Here is a 21,114-nt window from a genome sequence, read left to right as displayed (position 1 = left end):
AACAGGATATTCCTGAAGGCAAAGGAGCTAGGACTACAACCAAGAATCATCTACACTGTGAAATTAAGCATAATACTTCAAAGGGAAAAATGATTATTCAATGAAATAGAAGGATTTCAAGCTTTTGTAAGAAGAGAAGAAATGAACAAAAAAAATTTGCCAACATCAAGATCCAAGAGAAGCCTAAAAAAGTGAAGGTGGAATAATATATAAAGGATTCAATGGAGCTGAACTGTTTACATCCTTACATGGAAGATGATACTTTTCATTCTTAAAAACTGCAGTAATAGTACAGCTAGAAGGAATACACACACACAAACACACACACAGACAGGAGGAAGAGATATAAGGTGAATTTGAAGGAATAACATAAAATAAATAAGGGATGAGAAAAAGAAGTACACTGGGTATAGAAGGAAGGGAGGAGTAAAATGGGGTAAATTATTCCACATGAAGAGATGCAAAAAATCTATTACATTGGATGGAAAGATGGGAGGGTGGGCATTTGACATTGCTAGAACTTTACTCTCATCAGTATTGACCCAAAGAGGGAATAACATAAAAAATCAGTTGAATATAAAAATCTATCTTATCTGACAGGGAAGTAGGATTGGAAGAAATTGAGAAAAAAGGAGGGGGCATTTACTTGTTGTGTGACCCTGGGCAAGTCACTTAACCACATTGTCTAAAAAAAAGAAAAAGAAAAAAAGGGGAGAGGGAACTGACAGGAGAGAGGGAAGATCAGGGAAGGTGGTGAATAGAAGCAAAACACTGTTCTGGAGGGAAACGGTGAGAAGAGAGAGAGGACAAACAAAAGGAAAAATAGGATGGAGGGAAAAACACAGTTAGTAGTCATAACTGTGAGTGTGAAAGGGATGAACTCTCCCATAAAACAGAGTAATCTCTCAATGAACTGAAAGCTTTTTTCTCCTTTTGAGTGTGTGGGAGGGGTATCTTAGAAGTAATAATGTACTATTCTCCTTGCCTATTTATTGTCTCTCATTCTTAATATTTGGCTACCTTATTTTCTTGCTTTTCATATCCTTGACAATGTCTTTCTTGCCACTTCTTGTGATAAAGGGAAAATCATTGATGTCAATTTGTAATATCCTTACTACTTAATTTTCTCTTCTTTATTCAGTTAAAATTATAATTCTTTTGAGAACTTAGATCAAAACCTGGAAGAAACCTCATAGGTCATCTGGTCTACCAAGCTTATTTTACAATTGAGGAAACAGGCTCCTGGACTTTACATGATTTGACATAAATTATATGGGTGGTTCATATTAGTGGCAGGTTTTGACCCCTGGTCCTCTGACTCCAATTCCATTGTCGCACGCTGCCTCCTGTTTTGTAGTCATGTTACATCATGGAAGATTTGAGTGAAAGGTGGATATTGATTTTAAAGAAAACTACTACATGATTAATTTATCTATTTATTATCTAGAATACAACTTGAAAAAGGTATATGTGGCAAATCAAATGAATAGCTGCCCTGCAATGTCTCAGGGGTAAGAAAATGCACAGAAATAGCAATAATGATGGACTCCTTTATGTCAGTTGAAGAATTCCTTGCTCTAAATTTCCCCTATGACAGTGACACTTCTTGCCCCAATGTTATCTGCCTGGGGTCCTAATTTAAACCTGCATAGTGCTGTTCTGAGAAACTATCCAAAGGAAATCTTGGTCCCCTTTTTATTGACCCAAATATATAAAATGTTTTACTATTTTAAAAAGTAACCTTGTTAAATAAATCTGTTCCTATTTCAGTATACATAAGGTTGCCATATTGCAATAAAATAAGCACTAAAATCTAATATTATTGCCTCTGCTAAAAATTCCGATATGCCCTACAATATTTTATTTTAACCATTTTCCAGGTGTTTTAGTTATTTTATTTGCCAAATGCATAAAATCTTTTACAGCCTAAGTGTGACACATTTTATTTTGATGTATACTAGCTTCTTGAAATCTTCCTATGGAAGTTCACAATGGTGGATTATGGACATAAAGATGGAAACACTATGAGTTCAGATCATGGCTTTCTTCCTCCCTCTGTGGAGTTAAATACATCTTCCTTTAAAATATGCTTGATAGCTTCTAGTTTCCGCAGTTTTCCTCAAGCTAAATGCAGGATCTTAAACATCTAGAGTAAAATAAAATGAAGTGTTCAATTGCAAAATAATAATAATTATTATTATTATTTTCTCTATTTGTATGTTGTACACAGATTGCACCCAAGATTAAAGCACTGATGATAGAAGAAGGCACAACCATGGTCAGCTACCAGCCACATGGAGATAAAGTCAATTTTTTTCGAATGGTCTTCTCCAACCCTGCTACCAAACAATCAGATGTTGATTTTCTTATTGATGAAATTGAAAGGCTTGGGAGGGCTTTATGATGCTGTAATTACACTTGCCAAAAGTACCCCCTTTATAAATGAGTATGTCTTATGGGAAGCATTTCTTTCAAGTCTTTCTCCTATCTCAACTAATTTTTGTTTTGTTTTGTTATGTCTAGATGATGTAATGAAGGGAAAATCTAACCAGCAGGAAAATTGTCACTACTACTAGATAAGATAGAGGTCAAGTTCTATACTATGTATCTGTATTCTTGTAATTGTTAAAGGTATTTTTCCTCTATACTAGTGTGTATTCTTAATTGTTCTGTCAACAGCAAGGTTCATGAATTATTTTTCTTCCCTCCTATGAAAAATTGAATATTCCATATTTTTAAGAAGAGTACAAGAAGTAGGGAAAATTGATACATTTTAATAGTTAGCTAATATTTACATAGCAACTAAGAGTTTGCAAAGTACTTTATAAATATTATCTCATCTTATCATCTCAACAACCTGGTGAGAGAGGTGTTATTCCTAATCCCATTTTACAGATGAGGGAACTTAGCCTAAAAGAGGGTAAGAACATTACCCAGAGGCACACAGCTAACAAGTGTCTGAGGCAGGATTTGAACTCAAGTCTCTCTGACTCCAAGTCCAATGCCCTCTCCCCTACACCCACTAGCCGCCTATTTTCCTATTTCTCATTCCTTTTATTATTTTAACATCACCATTCTGTATGCCTACATATACCCTGTATACCTACATGCAATTTTAAATTTCTCATCATTATTTCATTATTCTTCCACCTCTTTTTTCCCCTTTCTCACTGCAATATTACATACAATGGAATGCTATGAAGAACTGTATTTTTAAGATTGTTTAGTAATTCAAAAGTTAATTATTGTCCTTACAAAAACATAATTTTTAAAATGTGACAAATAATTTAGATGTAACATTTTAATGCTTAACATTAGTAATATGAGCTGTTCATTCATTACTTTTGTCATTTTGCTTTAGGTTCATTTTGATTAATATTGTTTCATTTGTATTAAATAATTGAAATGGGAGATAAATTGGCATAAATGTTATTAGAAAGCCCAAAAGAACAAAATTAAATTTTAATTAGAATTCTTGAATATTGAGTTATATGATATTGTTGTATATCACCACATAACAAGAAGTCTCATTGAATGTAATAAAACTGAGTTCTAAAATATCTTGCTAACCACACTATATAAGAAAAACATTACTTAAACTCATTAAGCATTAGATCGATTCATTAAATTATGAGCTCCTTGAGGACAGGAACTATTTTTGTCTTTTTTTTTGTTTCCGTAACACAGCCTGGCATAGTGCTAATAAATGTTTACTATTATTATTGACTATATACACTTTGAACTGAGGATAGTTGTATATTTTGTGACATTCTTTGTCTCCATAACAGATAAAACAAATAAAATATATAGCCACTTATACAATCATTTTGTTCTTAGGATGCTGAAATTATTTTTTATTTTTATTAGATCTTTCTCATATCTCCAAAGTCCATAGTAGGATAATCTTTAATTTAAAGGTAAATAATTTGGCACCTCAAATTCTGAATTGACTCACAAGAAACCAGGGTATTTTTGTCATTCAGAAGATAAGAAACAGAAAGAAACAAACTAATAGAAGAAAAAATGTTGACCTGATTGTTATATCTTAGTTGTGGAAAAGTACTCTCTAGTCATACTTACCTATGAAATTTTCTTAAAGTACAGTTGGAAACCCAAAGAGCAGAACTTAGCATTTCTGGTATACCCTATTACAGGACTCCAATGCACTTGAAGCATCATCTGAGGCAAGTAGTGAAAGAGTTGGCAAGGAAAGAGCATCTTTGAGTTAGTTTTGGAATCCCCATGAATTCAGTTCTTTTCCTTGTAATGCCTATTTCATTGAATCTGACAATTACGAGCAAACTAATCTAATTCCCTCTCAAAATGGAAAATCATCTCAGTAGTATCTCTGCCTGAGATCTCCTACTAACAAGAAGCTTACTATCTTGCAAAGAAGCCAAACCCATTTCTTAAAAATAACTCATTGAAACAAAGTTGTCCCTTTTACTGAGATGAAATCCTTCTACTATAATTTGTACCCATGTGTCTTAGTTTGTTTTTTCAGTGATATAATGGATAAGTCCATTTCATTCAAATAAACAAATATTTAATTAAGATCCAACTATACAAAGTACTGTGCTAGGTACTTTTAATATAAAGCAAAAACAAAACCTATCCTGTATGCTCAGGCTTAGAGCAGTATTTCGCAGAGAGTAAGTAATTAGCATATGCTGCTTGATGGAGTAACTGTCTGACTCAAGGAATATACATTCTACTGGATAGTGTACAATATGTGCATAAATAAGTGAATACAACATGAAGAAAGAGAGAGCACTAAAAAATTGAGAGCAGGAGAAATCAGGAAAGACTCTATGTAGAAGGGAACATTTGAGATGAGCCTTGAAAGAAACTAAGAGTCAAGAATCAGAGATGAAGAAGTATGTGCCAGGTTTGAGGGCGTACTATACAAAGACACTGAGGCAAGAAATGAAGTGCTGAGTTTGGGAATCAGCTGGTAAGTCAGTTTGATTGGTCTATAAAGAAAGTGAGGCAGGCAAGGCCACAAACATTTACTTCACATTTACTATGTGCTAGGCCCCATACTAAGCTCTGAGCATATAAAAATAAGCAAAAAGAAGGACAGTGTCTGCCTTAAAGGAGCTCAAATTCAAAAAGGAGAAGACAATAAAAGGAACTGAAAAGGAGTGCCAGTGAGGGGGCTTGGTGACAAAGTCCAGAGAAACACATACAGGTCCAAGAAGAGAATGAAGCAGGGTCAGCCCAGGTCCCTCCCCAGAATTGAAGCCCTGGGAAAAACTCACCACAAATTTCATCAGCCTGCTGAAGGGGTCCATAACTTGAAAATGGTTATAAATCCTTGATTTAGAGCAAAGAAGCAGCTAAACTCAGGAGACAGATCTACATGTGAGACTGTGCAAATGACTGCCAAATTAATATCTAAGTAAAATTAAATAAATTTGGAAAACTATATGGAATACACCTTGTGGAAGGTGTTAAATTCCAACATGAGAACTTTGTGCTTTAATGTAGAATCAGATTAAGAGGATAATGGATCTAAAGTTACATTATGGGCACCCTAGGCAACTCATCTGGGATATAACTTGTGAATGAATTGCCTTTCTGCATTGGTAGAGGGAGTTTCCACACCAAGATGTTAATACACCAGTATGTTGAAATCACAAGTCCAGCTGAGACTAGATGACACAAATTTGTTGTTGACTGAGTGAGTCATATGGCATGATTTTTTCCAGCAGTGCTCAAGAGCCCACAAATACAAATCATAAAGGCGGATGTTGGAGTTGACCAGTGTTGAGGTTTGGCAAGAATGTAACAGTAAGAAAATAAGGTGAGAAATCATTAAAGAATAGCGCATGGTGAAACTGGTTAACCATTGAGGCTGTGCAGGGAGCAAAAGAGGCCAGTCCTGGATGATGGAATTAGAGGTAGGTAGGATTAGAGGCACTAGTGAGTGTGGCAAAGATTATGTAGGAAGATCAAGGCAGATGGAGATGGGAGGATTAAGTTATAATCAGAGAGAAGAATTTTGAAATTAAAAATTATGGAGGGAGGGTAGATGTGGATTATACAGATTTCTAAAGTGTGGTCATTCCAGTGGGCAAATAAAAGGAGAAACAAGATAACATGGGTGACTACAGTGTTCAAGGGCACATCCATGTGCAATTTAAGAGAAAGGGAAGGAAGAAGAAGTAAACATTTATTAAGCACCTTCCAAATGACAGACACTTTGTAAAGGACTTTTCAAATATTATCTTGTTTAGTCATCAATAATCTTGGGAGGTATATACTGTTATTATCACCATTTTACAGTTCAGTAAGTTGAACCAGAAAGAAGTTAAGTGACTTGCCCAGGGTCACACATCTATTAAGTCTCTGAGGCCTGGATTCAGGGTGTCCCGAGTCTAGGTTCAGCCCTCTAGCTGCTGCACCATCTAGATGCATTGAATGAAATGGAAATCTTTGAGTGGATTAAAAGAGATTGTTTTTGAAAATTACATTTTGAGCCAGAGAAAGAAGTTTTGTAAAACAGAATGAATGATCTTGGAACAAGTAGATTACAGTAACAAGGATATGAACTGGATGAAATAGGCACATGGAGTGAATTTCAAAGTGATAATGAGGGAGGATGGCCAGGTAAGAGGCAGTGAGGTGTTAGAAGTATGTCTGTTCCTTTTCCTGGCCCACTGCGTCAGGAGGGGTGATCAATGGAGTAGATGCTATAGACGGTGGCCAAGCACAAGATAATCAGGAATCCATAAGCATCAGACAACAGCCAAAGCGTGAAATGGCTATTTGAAGTCAGTTACGATGTTATACCTAATTTCCCTCTTTTCTAGGCTAACTACCATCAGCTTTTTGATATGCCCCCCCCAATATGACATCATTTCCAGATCTACACTTCTATGACTACCCTTCTCTGTTGGGTCTCAACTTTGCCAATTGCCTCTCTTGTAATCTAACATCTAAAACCAAATGTAATACTTCAGATGTAGTCTGACTTAGATGCCCTTTCTACTTACATAATCTGAGACTGCACAAACATTTCACAAAATAGCTTTGTTCTATTCACTGATATTAATCTTTTAAAAATTCATCGTCATATGAACAGTGGTCTAGTGAGTTTCTCCACCACATGCTTATGTTGAGAGGTGACATGGTGCAGTAGAGAGCTGACTTCACAGTTAGGAAGACCTGTGTTCAGGTCCTGTCTCTAACACCTTCCAACAGTGTGATTGTAAGCAAGTCATTTAACCTCTCAGTGCCCACGCCAATCTTTAAGGCTACAAGTCACAATTAAATCAACTCTGAGGTATCACATCAAATGTATCAGCTTGGCTAACATGACAAAACAAGAAAATGATAAATGTTGGAGAAGATTAGAATACTAATGCGTTGTTGGTGGAGTTGTGAACTGATCTAACAATTCTGGAAAGCAATGTGGAAATATGGCAAAAGGGCTACAAAACTGTGCATACCTTTGATCCAGCGATAACACTTCCAGGTCTGTATCCTAAAGAGATCATGAAAATGGGAAAAGGACCCACATGTACAAAACATATTTATACCATCTTTTTTTTTGTGGTGGCCAAGAATGGGAAATGAAGGTGATGCCCGTCAATTGGGGAATGGCTGAACAAGTTGTGGTATATGAATATAATGGAATACTATTGTTCCATAAGAAATGATGAGGAGGTGGACTTCAGAAAAACCTGGAAAGACTTACATGAACTGATGCTGAGTGAAGTGAGCAGAAACAGAAGAGTATTGTACACAGTAACAGCTATATTGTGCAATGACCAGCTTTGATAGACTTAATTCTTCTCAGCAATACAAGGATCTAAGACAATTCCAAAAGACTCATGAGAGAAAATTCTATCCATATCCAGTGAAAGAACTATGGAGTTTGAATGCAGATTGAAGCATACTATTTTTCCTTTTTTTTTTTTTTGGATGGGAGGGTTTGTTTCTCATGGTTTTTCCCTTTGCTTCTAATTATTTTTTACAACGTGACTAATACAGGTGTATATTTATGATGATTGTACATGTATGGCCTATATCAGATTGCATGCCATCTTGGGGAGGGGGAAGGAAAAGAAAATTTGAAACTCAAAATCTTATAAAAGTGAATGCTGAAAACTAAAAATAAATATATAAATAAATATTAAAAATAAATGAATGCTGAAAGCTAAAAACAAATAAATAAAATTTAAAAAAGAAAGACTATAAATTTCAGAAAATGTCCCTGCATTTTTTGGTAATGGGAGTTTGCTCATCAGGGAATTGCCTATAGGTCTAGGGGGGAAAGTATGTGTGTGCACATATACTTTATGTCTGTGTATATTTGTTGTAATAAGGGAAGTCCTACCCCTTAAAGATGCAGAAATTTCTCTCTTCCTTGGTATGCTGCCAGCCCATGTACAAGAAGTTAGAGAGTCTGCTTTTAGAAAGACATGCTGGCATGGAATGGAAGGTCCTGATCCCAAATACAGAGCATTCATTTGCAGATATTCTTACTGTTTCTGGTCAGTCTTCCTTATGGTGAAGCAGGGCTTCTTTGACTACTAGGGGAAAAAAATAACAATACACCAAGAACAACAGAGAAAAAGGTACAAGATACCTTGTGAAGAACTTCAAATACCAAGTTAAGACTTTTTTTTGTCTTATAGGCAATAGGGAGCAAAAGATGGTTTTTGAACAGGAGAATTTTATGGTCACTCCAATGCAATAGGAAAAGTTTCTCCATCTATATAATTAGAGGGATTAATCACATGATCTTCAAAGTTCTATCTAAATCTAAATCCTAGGGCAAATATTTGAAGAATGAATTGTAAGACAGACATATGAAGCAAAGAGGCCAATTGGGAAATATTAAAATAGTCCAGGAGAGAGGTGATAAGGGTCCAAAACATCAAATTTATTATTCTACAATGTTAGTATGTCTCCTTGAACTATCGATTAAATCTATTTAATTATTGTAATGAATTGAATTTCTTAATATAAATAATTGCTTCAGATCTGAGGGTGTATGCCGCATATGTCCTTTCTTTAGAATTGGAGGTGTAAATCATTTCCTTCCCTGTGTATTATACATTAATCTTTATCATTACACAAAGGTTATCAAACAAAAGCAACAAATTTATCAAATACTGATTCTAAATTTTCTGTACTTTTTCCAGTATTTGTTTTTATAGATTAACTATTAAAGCATGAAATAAGCAAATATCACAAAAATCTTCTATTACCTATATAATGCATGAATGTGATATACTTTGACTGGTGATAGAACACAAACAGAGTATGACTCAGTATTTTAACTTTATGTTCTAAGTAAGCATATTTGTAGTAAAATAATAAATCATATAGGGGCCTTCTAAAAAGCAAAAAACTTCTAAAAAAATTAGGAGACTTCTGACACTGTCAGGGAATCTAAGCTCTACTACTCTATTCTTTGTGGTATGTAACAATTTTTAACCATATTAAAAAACTATTATGTGTATACTATTGAAGATAAGATTATAACATCTGAGTCACTGAAATTAAGGGCAGTACTTTGCATATAAGTTGGACTATAATTTTGGTTGAAATACAGTGAGGTACCTAAGCATTCACCCTTTTGAACTTGGATTATTCCTCTAGCTCATTTCCTGCCAAAATAAATTTTAACATCTTTATTTGATAATTTACATCAAGTTTTGCATAAATTCCAGCTTGAAAATATCCAACAGACAGTAATGTGTTATTGGTGAAATTATGAACTAATCCAACCATTCTAGAAATGAATTTGGAACTATGCCCAAAGGGGTATAAAACCATGAACATCCTTTGACCCAGAAATACCACTACTAGATCTGTATCCAAAATAGATTAACACAAAGTGAAAAATATTTATAACGGCTCTTTTTATGATGGCAAAGAAATAGAAATCTAGGGAATGCCCATCAATAAGGGAATGGCTGAACAAGTTATGGTAAATGATTAAAATATAATACTATTGTGTTGTAAAAAATGATAAAGAGGATTCTTTTGGGAAAAAAAACTGGGAAGGCTTATATGAACTCATGCAAAATGAAGTGAGCAGAGCCAGGAGAACATTCTTCATAGTAACAACAATATTGTACAATGTTCAACTTTGAAAGACTTAGCTACTCTGATTGTGACAATGACCCATCAATTCCAAATGAGTCTTTCTAGAAAATGTTATCCACCCACAGAGAAAGTACTGATGTACTCTGAATGTAGATTAAAGTATACTTTAAAAAAAACAACTTTATTTTCTTGTTTTTTGTGTGTTTTTTTTGCAACATGATTAATAAGAAAATATGTTCTGCATACCTTTACATGTATAATTGGTATCATATTGCTTGCCTTCTCAAGGGATGGCATAGGGGTAGGAGAGAGGGAAAGAATTTGGAACTCAATTTAAAAAAATTATGTTAAAATTGTTTATATATAATTGGGAAATATTTAATGAAATAAAGAAATATGTTTTTAAAAAAGAGAAAATTTCTCCAAAGGGACAAGTGGTTGATTCAGACTCTTGCATAAGATTCTCTGGTACTTATTATGTTCTAACTTGTAATTTAGATATTTGTATATGTGTCTTTTCTCCCTAACCAATTTCCAAACTCCTGAAGCACAGGGACCATTGTTGAACTCATCCATGAATCTTTTAGCCATTACCTAAGTGCCTTATACATAGTGGAAAGTCAATAAATATTTGTTGAATAAAAGGAGCATGATGTAATGAAAAGAGTGCTAGAGTAAGAATACCTGGCTTTGAATTATGCTTGCTACCTATTAACCAAGTGACTGTGGGCAAGTCATATATAATCTCTGAGTTTTTGTTTCAACATGTATAAAATGGTGATAATCTGTTTGTAGGACTTACTTCAATCAATCATTTAATCAGTAAGCATTTGTTAAATGCCTATGGGCCAGATACTGTGTTAAGCACTGGGAATATGAAAAGAGGCAAAAGACAACTACTGCCCTTAAGGAACTCTCCATCTAATAGGGAAGACAACATGCAAACAAATATATACAAAGCCAGCTATATACAGGATAAATTAAGAAATAATTACCCAAGGGAAAGAAATAGAATTAATAGGGGTTGAGGAAGGCTTCCTGTAAAAGCTAGGTTTTTAGTAGGGTCTTAAAAGAATCTAAAGAGGTCAGAAGATGGAATGGAGGAGTAAGAGCATTTCAGACATGGGGGACAGACAGAGAAAATGTCTGGAACTGAAAGATGGAATGTCTTATTCCTGGAACAGCCAGGAAGCCAGTGTCATTGGATCAAGGCGTATGTGTTAGGGAGTAAGATTTACAAAGACTTACTGGAAAGGTAGGAGGGAGTTAGGCTATGATTGACTTTGAATACCAAATAGAGTATTTTGCATTTTATCCTAGAAGCAATAGGAAATCATTGGAGTTTATTGAAGTTGTGTGTATGTCATGGGTGGAGGAAAGGAGAGGAAAGAGAAGTGTGACATGATCTGTCCTATACTTCAGGAAAATGTCTTGTCTCACTTAAATTGGATTTAAGTGAGACAGAGTTGCTAGAAATCATCAGCCTCACTTTCCCTAAGTCATTAAAGTCTAATGGCAAGCAAAAGTCAAAATGACTGGTGATGGCCCAGGATGCAGTAGATAGATGACATTGGTATCTTTGCTGCCTGATCAAGTTCTCAGCATGTAGAGGTAGTTGTGACAGGAAGACCTAGTATTGTGCCTTCAGTGGCAGTCCTACACTTGTATGTGATTTGGACCTGTCATCACACAAGGGACATTGGCCTGATTCTTCAATGAAGATAAAAGCTACACGCCTAGTAAGGATGGTATTTGAGAAAGATTAAGGCAAAGAGACTGTTTTATGGTGTTGAGAGGCCCATAAAGATCTGAAATAGGAAGATTTTATGGGAAAGTGTGGAGGAAGACTATGATTTCCAGAATTTCTGAGCCAATTACTTCTAGAATAATAGTTGTGACATTAAGAGCGTCTGGGATAAAAAAAATGTGGAGGGTATATGGCATGCTTTTGCTTATTGATAGTCAAAGTTGGTGGAAAAACATTATTCATGTTAAAAAGAGAATGGATGAATTATCTTTGGGAGAAAGTTACATGAATTGAAAGAAATATCTGTGCTGCAAAGGGACCCAGTGACTCTTTATATTTGAGGATGCCTATATTGAAGTCCTTAGCACTGCTTTCTCCTCTCCCACTTTCTCTGTGTCCGGTAAAAACACATATTCATTATTTCTTCTTCATTTGTTGTGAATTTTCCTTCTCACTTTTGATGCTGGCAATTTGGTTTTTGTCTCCTTTGTAATCAAATTAGTTAACCATTTATCTATTATTAGGGGAAAACAGTCCCATTTTATTTATCAATTTAATACTCTTTTTGATCAGTAGATTGAGAATGCAACTAAGAATACTATATAAACAACAAATTAAAAAACCTCAATTAAATAACAGAACAGAAATCCCTGAAAATTTAGGAAGAAATTAACAAAACTGAAAGCAAATGTTTTTGAAGATACCATGCACTGTGGAGATATACATACATACAGACATATATATATATATATATATATATATATATGATATATATACATATTCTATTTTCTTTTTTGATTCAATAATTTCCAGAAGTCTGTTATATCTAAATTTTCTAAAATTCTATTCAAGTCCTTAACTTTTTTCATTATTTTTTGGCTAGATTTATTTAAGGCTCATAAGGGTAAATTGAGGTCTCTCAGATTACTAAGGCTCTTCTGCTTATCAACCCCTTGGTAGAAGTTGATTAGTGGATGGTGAGGGTGGGATAGTAGCCATCTTTTTCCACCAGAGAGGCTCCCTTTTATGAGGCCTGGAAAGGTCAAGTTGAAAGAAGGGCCCATGGTGTGGGTGACCTTGTTATTCCAAAGGCTCTTGAGCTTAAGGTCCCAGGCCATTTCCTCCATTTACCAAGAAGAGTTGATAGCCAAAGTGATTTGATCTTCTTGGTACATATCACTTTCTGTCTCTTCCTCACTTAGGCTGGCTTGCCTACCTTATAATTTGTACCTTATTGACAGATTAAATTAATCATACTTGAGATGGGGCCTTCTCTTTGCAATTGTTGCTCCCTTCCATGATGTTAATGTTCATTGATTATCTGGGAACTACCTTTTCAAAAATAAATTTAACTCTTTGAGGAAAATATAGCTCATTGGGGAAAAATATAATGAAAAAGAGAGATACAATGATAAGGGGGAAAATAAGAATGGTTGGGGAAGAGGTGTTCAGTGCTTCATAAGATCCTGAATGAACACAATTGAGTTGGGTTTAGAGTGTATACTGATGCAGGTCCAGAAAAGGTTTCCCACTCTTTAAAGTTCTAGGAGATGCTCATCATGAAGTATTCAAGTTGCTGTACTAGGGAACTGTAACCAGAGATCTGGAGCTGGGTAGTGTCATTGGCTACTAGGCAGGTTTGTATTATTAGGTTGGATGGCTAAGCAGTCAGACTCCCTATATGTGTGAAACAAAATTTTAAAATAAATTACTATGCAATATCTTCCTATGAAGATAAAACTTTATCTGAGTTATACATGTAAGGCTCTACAAGAACAGTTCTACAAACTAGAAAAAAAATAAGGGAAAATGTATAGCAAAAAAACAAAAACAAAAAAGTTTTCATCTTTTCCATACAGGCTACACTACCTCAGATCTTATTTTTTCAACTGGTCAATTTCTGTTCCTCTCAGTCTAATATTGGCTGTGCTCCGAGTTGAAGCTAGAATGATAAATCTCCTCTTTTCTGAATCAGAACTTTCTGGATTTTGCAATGTATCTTTTTTTTTTTTACCATTCTACTTCCCTGCTTGAGCATTTGATAGATTTAATTATTATGTGACTTTATCAGATTTTTGAGCTGGGCTTTGCCTCTGAATAATGGAGGACCCCTTCCTTCTGCCAATAATTTCTATAGTTAGATCATTCTTGAACCCTTCCTGATAAAAGATGCAGGTCTTCCATTCAAAAAGGTCTCTTCCTGGGAAAAATAAGATTCACTTAAAGAGATTATTCTTTTTATCTCCAAACTGCCATTTTAGGCCCTACTTTTCCTTGTTTTAAATATTCTCACTTCCAATTCTCTTTACCTCTCACCTGAACTATTCTAATAGCTTCCTAACAGTTCTTTCCTGCGTATACCTCCTGCCAATGAATTTTTTATATTGCTACCAGAATACTTATCCTAATGCATCCTGTCACTCTCATATATACAAAATATTCAATGGTTTCCCATTGTTTGCTGAATGAAGGCCAAACTTATCAGCTTATTTTTGAAGGTCCTGCATACTTTGGACCCAGTCTTTCTTTTAGGACATCATCTCCCATTACTACCCTTCATGAAGTCTACACTCCTGTGAAATTGGACTGTTTAATTTTCTGCTTTCATGTTTCCAGCATCTAGCATAATGTTTTATATTTCATAGATATTTGATTTATTCACTTGAGTTGAACTGAATTGGACTATTTCATCTACCTATCTATATACTATCAAATCTTCAAAGATTAATTCAAATGCTGACACATTCATGAAGACTTTCTGGATACTCTCAGCTAGAAAAAAAAATCTAGCCTCTGAATTACCATAATATACACTGTTTGCACCTCCCTTATGGTACATACTTCACATACAGCTATAAAGCTGTATGTGGATGTGTCTATCATTACACTGGTTACAATGTCAAAGGCCTGGATTTCATCTAAATTCTCTGTGTTACTCATTTATTTCCCCTAGCACAGTTGTCTGAGAGCAGCTAGGTGGTATAGTGGATAGAGTGCAGGGCATGGAGTCAAGAAGACTCATCTTCCTTAGTTCAAATCTGACCTCAGACATTTAATAGCTATGTGAACTGGGATAAGTCACTCAATCTTCTTCCCTTCAGAAAATGGGCTAGAGAAGGAAATAGAAAACCACTCCAGTATCTTTGCCAAAAAAAAACCCAAATGGGGTCATGAAAAGTTGGACACAACTGAAACTACTGAACAGCAATAACAAAGCACAGTTCTTTGCACAACAACAACAACAGAAACATATGGAATTAATTCATTGATATATTTATACCATCTCTGATACCACCAAGAGGCAGGGCTAGGAGGATGTCAAATATTCTTTGCTCCCCACTGTCACCTTTAGATCACTGATGACTTCACATATCACCTCTCAGCAACTTCTCCTCCTTTAAAGTTCATGCCATCTAATTATATCATCTCATCCTTGTCCTTGTTACTATCATCTAATGTTATCAAGTGAGAGAACATATACAGTGTTTTTCAAATCTTTTTTGAATTAATTTTAATATTCTTTTTAAAAAATATTAGTTCCAAATTTTCTCTGTCCCTCACCCCTTTGTAAAGGCAAATTATATGATTTGGATTATACTTGTGAGGCGATGCAAAACATCTCCACATCAGTCATGTTGCAAAAGAAAATACACACTTACACAAAAACAAGACAAATTAAGAAGTTAAAAAAAGATGTTTCAGTCTATACTCAGATTCATCAGTTCTCTCTTTGAAAGTAGATAGCATTTTTCACCATGAATGCTTTGGAATTGTCTGGGATCATTGTCTTGATCAGAGTAACTAAATCTTTCACAGTTGATCTTAATTATTATTGGTGCTAGACATTTTTCTAGAAAACATAAAGCCTAAAAAATAAAATAATTGCTGTTTAATCCAGTTTGTCAGAAATGTAAATTACTGGGAAAAGTCCTTTCCTAGTAGACTTTACATTCTACTGGTAGAAAACAGCCTAAATAAACCTGAAATGATTTTGTCAGAGCTCTAATAAATGGAGAATCAAGAAAGATTCTTATAGGAGCTGACACGTAAACTAATGGTACGTTTTCCAAAAGTCTTCGATGAGAAAGGGGAACTCTCAAGTAATGGGGTAAAGATTGTACAAAAATACTGAAACTGAAGATGGGATGTCAATGGATATAGGAAGTGGGGAGGCAGAAAGGGAATAATCATTTATTAAGCATCTACTATGTAACAGGCACTGTATTAAGCACTTTACAAATATTTTCTTACTTGATTCTCACAAAAACATTGGATCAATTAGACAGTTTGGCTGGAACATAGAGTAAGGCAGGGGTATAATGTATGCAAGCACTCTTGGTCAGTGTTACACATGTAGCAACTTCTTGAGGAGTCTTCATAAAGGAATCATTCCTCCACCCACACTTCTGAGATGGTACAAATTTTTCTGCTTGGCCAAAATGACTCCTTTAATTGCTTGATTAGCCAGAATTCAAGGTATATAGTGAAAGAACAATCACTGTTCCTCATGCCTACTTTTTTCTGCTGCCTTAAAGCATAAAGATTACTCTCTGATTGTAAGTAGGGTGATGCTTTTCCTCCACTTGGCCACAAGCTATGAGATTATGTCCTCTTAGGAAAATCTGTATTGGAGTTGGGATGTTTGTGTCACCTTTCCATTGGTACAAGGATCTATTAAATCTTGAAGGGCAGATGACACCTTTCCCCCTTCCTAAATATCCAAGCATATCAAAGCAGTTGCAGTTAAAGTGGCAGAAGTAGCAGTACATGGGACAAGAGGAAAAATGTTTAGTTCTTGTTCAGTTTTTTTTCAATTGTGTCCAATTCTTAGTGATTCCATTTGGGGTTTTCTTGGCAAAGATATTAGAATGGTTTGTCATTTCCTTCTCCACCTCACTTTATAGATGAGGAAACTGAGGCAAACAGGGTTAAATGACATGTCCAGTGTGACATAGCTTGGGTCTAAACCTAGGAAAATGAGTTTTCCTAACTCCAGGGCCGGTACTCTATCCACTGTTCCACCTAGCTGAGAAATCACCTAGTCAAAGAGGCCACTTGATGTTGATCAGTCTGTATTGAGTGGAGGAGAAATATAAAACAGCCAATAAGAAGCTCCTCCAAAGAATCTGTTTTCCAATGTCCCAATGACACTTGCATATTAGCCTCTTAACTGATTATAATCATTTTATAATTCTTTACTGCTCTTTTTTGTGTATGGGACTAATACCACTTATTGCATACCTGATTGAAGTTTGCTCTCATTACTTTTTTTTTTTACTTCATTTTGCTCTGTTGAAGAGGGATTTAAAATTAGAATTATCCCAAAGAAATCAATAATACTTCAGAACTGGAGCACTGGGATTCTAGTTTCCCTTTTGGAAAGACATAAAAACTGAGACAATGAACTCAGGGAAAATTACAAGAGCAAATAAAGGAAAGGGAGTGCCAAAGGTCACCAGCTCCTTTGGCACCTGCCTAACAGTGTCTTGATAGCCATGAACTAGATATAGATAATTGGACTGGAAACCAAAGTTGGAACCATATTGTGGAATGCTTTAAATGTCAAACACAGGAATTTGAATTTTGTCTCAGAGTCAAAAGGAAGCACCTGAAAGTTTTTAAGCAAGGGAGTAACATGATTAAACCTAAAGCAGATTTCTGTTTTAGGAATATCAATATGTCAACTATGTGGAGAATAGATCAAATGAGGAGAGATTTGGCAAAGAGAGAATCAAAATAGTCAAAGTGAAAAGTAATTAGGACCTGAAATAGGCTGTGTGAGTGGAGAGAAAGAACTGATTGCATGTATGTTATGGAGGTGGAATTTGCTTGACTTACCAGGTATTTGGATATGGACATGAACACAGCTGTCACAGAGCAGTTTTTTAGGCCCTAGTGTGTCTTTAAAATCTTTGCAGCTTCCTATGTCATATTGCTCTCTCAGATTCCTCTGTTTCTTTTGGTCATTTAAATGAATATCTCCTGATGCTTAATAACTCACTTTTACCTTATAAGTTAACAATTTTCCAAATAAGACATATCTAATCAATACTGCTTTTAAAACTTTATCTCAAAATTTCAAATGTTTATATGATTTGTCACTCCTCATCCTTCTTTCTCTGCCTCTCTCACTCTCTTTCTCTGTCTCTATAGCTCTCTCTTTTGGTTTTATCCTTTTCAGTCATGAAATGGTTATATGTAAATGAACTGTAGTATCATAATTCTCTACCTTTGATTCCCTATCCTGGTTGTCTAGCTTCTTTGGTATTTTTGAAACTATGTTTCTTTTCATGCCCACATTTCTTTGATCCTTAAGAAATACAGTTCTTTTTCTGTTTTTTTAATTTTTTTTTATACAAGCATGGTATCATTCTATATAACTCACAAAGCAATTTGAGTCATTATGTTTATGGCACAGTTCATTTTCCATTTAAAACTTCTAATCTTCTAATAAACCTGTTACTTAATACATATATTTTAATAATAGAACATAAAACAAATTTCTTTTCTTACACCTTTTAATAATAATTGTTTTTTCTACAACAGTGGCAATATCAGATTGGCATAAGTTCTCACTGTATCTTTTGTTTTAATATTAATAAATTATAGTTAGGTAAATTTCCTGTGAGCCAGAGCTCTATTTTCTCATTATACCACTATTTTATAAAATACCATTTATAAATAAAATAGTTTTCTGCATTTCTAACAAGTCAAGGTTGTTTTGCTTTTCATATATTTTTCAGTCATTGTGGTATCATTAAAAAAGAGAAACAAAGAGTTATCTGATAAAATATTCATATTGGAATTATTTATTATGTTCCCTATGAAAGGTATCAAGGATCTCATATTAACAATTGATGTTATCTTCTCAATAATGTGTGAATGTTTGGTGACCTAACTTTTTTTCTAATTGATTGAGTCATGGTTATTGAACTCTAGATCTGAGCTACATCCTTGGACTGGGGTCTATAAAAGAATGAAGATAGATCTGATGGGGTGATCAGACATCAAGAGAGACCTTAGTATCAAAGTGACCTAAGTATGCAGACACCAAAGATTAGACACCAATCTTGTGTTCTGGGTAATCCCAACATCCTGGAAACGAGAGAATGAGTTCTACTTGAGTTGCCTAATCATACCTACTGGAAAGAAAAAGAGCCAAAAGATGGACTAAACTGAAGAAGGATTCACATTATGAAGAAACAAATTTGGACTTACATTATTATGCCTTAGTACTGTTCAGTACTAATAGTAAGGAAGTTGACTCTTTAACATTGCTAATTGCATACTTTTTCTGAGAGTGTCTTAGCCAAAGAGTGGGTCTATAAATCTGAAGGACTGTATAGGTCTTTGGAAGAAGGTCCAGAGGGGGATGGAGTGTTATATTGACTGTTTATAGGTATTTATAAATCTTTTTTAAATGTATTTTGTATTTTACATGGCTTGAAATTAAAAACTGTCATATACTCTATATGCATTGTTATCTTCAGTGCTTGGACAGGAGTAAATGTCCAATTCATCTATGTCTGTTGAGAACTAAACGTGAGTTATAATCTAATGTTCACAGAAGAGACTATTGGGCCAAATGTTAGTTTTCTGAAGCAAAACTCTGGAGAGGAAAGAGGATTGAAGGGCACATCAATCAGTCAAGCAATCTTCAATCATGTATTAGTTAGCATCCAAAGCGTAATCTGTAAGAAACTAATGTGGTTAGTGTAAGCCCGAGCTTATGGTTCTAAGACAGGAATTACATACCCATGTTCACTCACCAGAAATATGGAGTATATAGAAACTAGGATATAAATGTAAAAAGGAAAAATGAATGGAAATGAGCAGACAAATGAAGAAAGCTAGTAGAAACATATAGGGAGTGGAAGCTAGGTTCTCGTGGATGTTTTATAAGTTTAATTTTATTTATTCAAGTATAAATACATGTTTGTTAAACTTGATTGATTTTTTATATTTGATATAAATTCCTCATTTCAACAACCCTAAGAAACAATGTATTATGATAGAAATATTATAGAGCTAGGGGTCAGTTATTTTAATTCTAATGCCAGTTTTCTTATTTGTTTGCTGGGTGACCTTGGGCAAGTTGTTTGACCTTTTCACTTCCTCTTGCAGAAAAAAAAATGAGGCTCAGAATATTTGCCCTACCTTCCTAAACAGTTGTGGTGACAATCATATGAGGTAACAGATATAAAAGTAAGTTGGAAAATATTTTTCCAATGTGACATGTTATTCTGATCTTCCTACAATTTCTACTTTAGATTTGGCTTATCCTCCCAACTTTTAAACTTAGCAAAGTGCTGTATAAAATTAATTATAAAGTCAACTCCCTTCTCCTTAAGAGTTTAAGACAGTGTATAGATGTTATAAATATATATATATATATATATCCAAGAAGGATGTAAAACACAGATATATGTATATATATATATATAGAGAGAGAGAGAGAGAGAGTATGTGTTTGTGCATGTATGTGTATATGTGTGTATATATATATACACACATAAGCTTTTATTAAACCTTGATTCTTCCAGAAAGCCTTTTGGCATTAAATAAGGCCAGGAGGTGTGCTGTTCTCCCTATTATCTCTATTACTACCTTAAAATAAAGCACCATTAAACCCACAGCTATCCAACCTAATGTATAACTTGAAAATAGTTTTGATTTATATGCATCTTACGTTCAGTATTTCAGCTCATCAGAGAGCTAGTTGTCTATAATACATCAAAAACCCAATATTCTTCCCATTTCTGTTTTTCAAACTATGCATACTTCTTTTAGATTCTTCACAAGTATGTATCTATCTGCTTTTATCATTGTATTTTATGGTGACCTTTTGTTAAATTAGTTTTGGTCTATGAATTCTAACAACCCACTCTGGGCAGACTAAGACTCTTAATGGCTACAAAATTATTTTCTGATCTTACTGTGATGAGGAAGTGCTATTCATCTGTGTTTTACATCCTTCTTGGTTTTCTATTCCTGGTTTACTATTCTATAGTATAGAAGCTGATATAAGTCTTTCAGTATTTCCAGGCAAGAATAAGACTTACCTTGTTTTTCAGAAAATAGAAAATAAATGAGGAAAACATAACCTATTCATGAATAAAGCATTTACTTAACACCTTTTAAACATAGCAAAGTGCTGTATAAAATTAATTATAAAGTCAACACCCTTCTCCTTAAGAGTTTAAGACAGTGTGTATATATATAAATACATACATACACATATGTATGTGTGTGTGTTTGTATATCCCTGGCTTTGAATCTTTGAATTCTTTCTGGCCCTGATA

At 34.5% G+C, this 21,114-nt stretch overlaps 1 protein-coding gene across 1 annotated transcript in view; it reads left to right on the top strand.

Annotated features, from left to right (window-relative positions):
* The window catches only part of LOC114048033 (glutamate decarboxylase 1-like), a 47,663-nt gene extending 45,259 nt beyond the window's left edge, over positions 1 to 2,404 (top strand). The window contains exon 16 of the mRNA XM_027869026.1: positions 2,231 to 2,404. Coding sequence (XP_027724827.1) covers positions 2,231 to 2,404 — 174 coding nt within the window. The remainder of the gene's footprint in view (positions 1 to 2,230) is intronic.
* The last annotated feature ends 18,710 nt before the right edge of the window (positions 2,405 to 21,114 follow it).

This window comes from Vombatus ursinus, unplaced genomic scaffold (genome assembly GCF_900497805.2).
Source record: "Vombatus ursinus unplaced genomic scaffold, bare-nosed wombat genome assembly UNPS02014791.1, whole genome shotgun sequence".
Taxonomy (NCBI): domain Eukaryota; kingdom Metazoa; phylum Chordata; class Mammalia; order Diprotodontia; family Vombatidae; genus Vombatus; species Vombatus ursinus.
The sequence above is the reverse complement of the archived record's forward strand: the minus strand, read 5'-3'. Positions and strand labels throughout refer to the sequence as shown.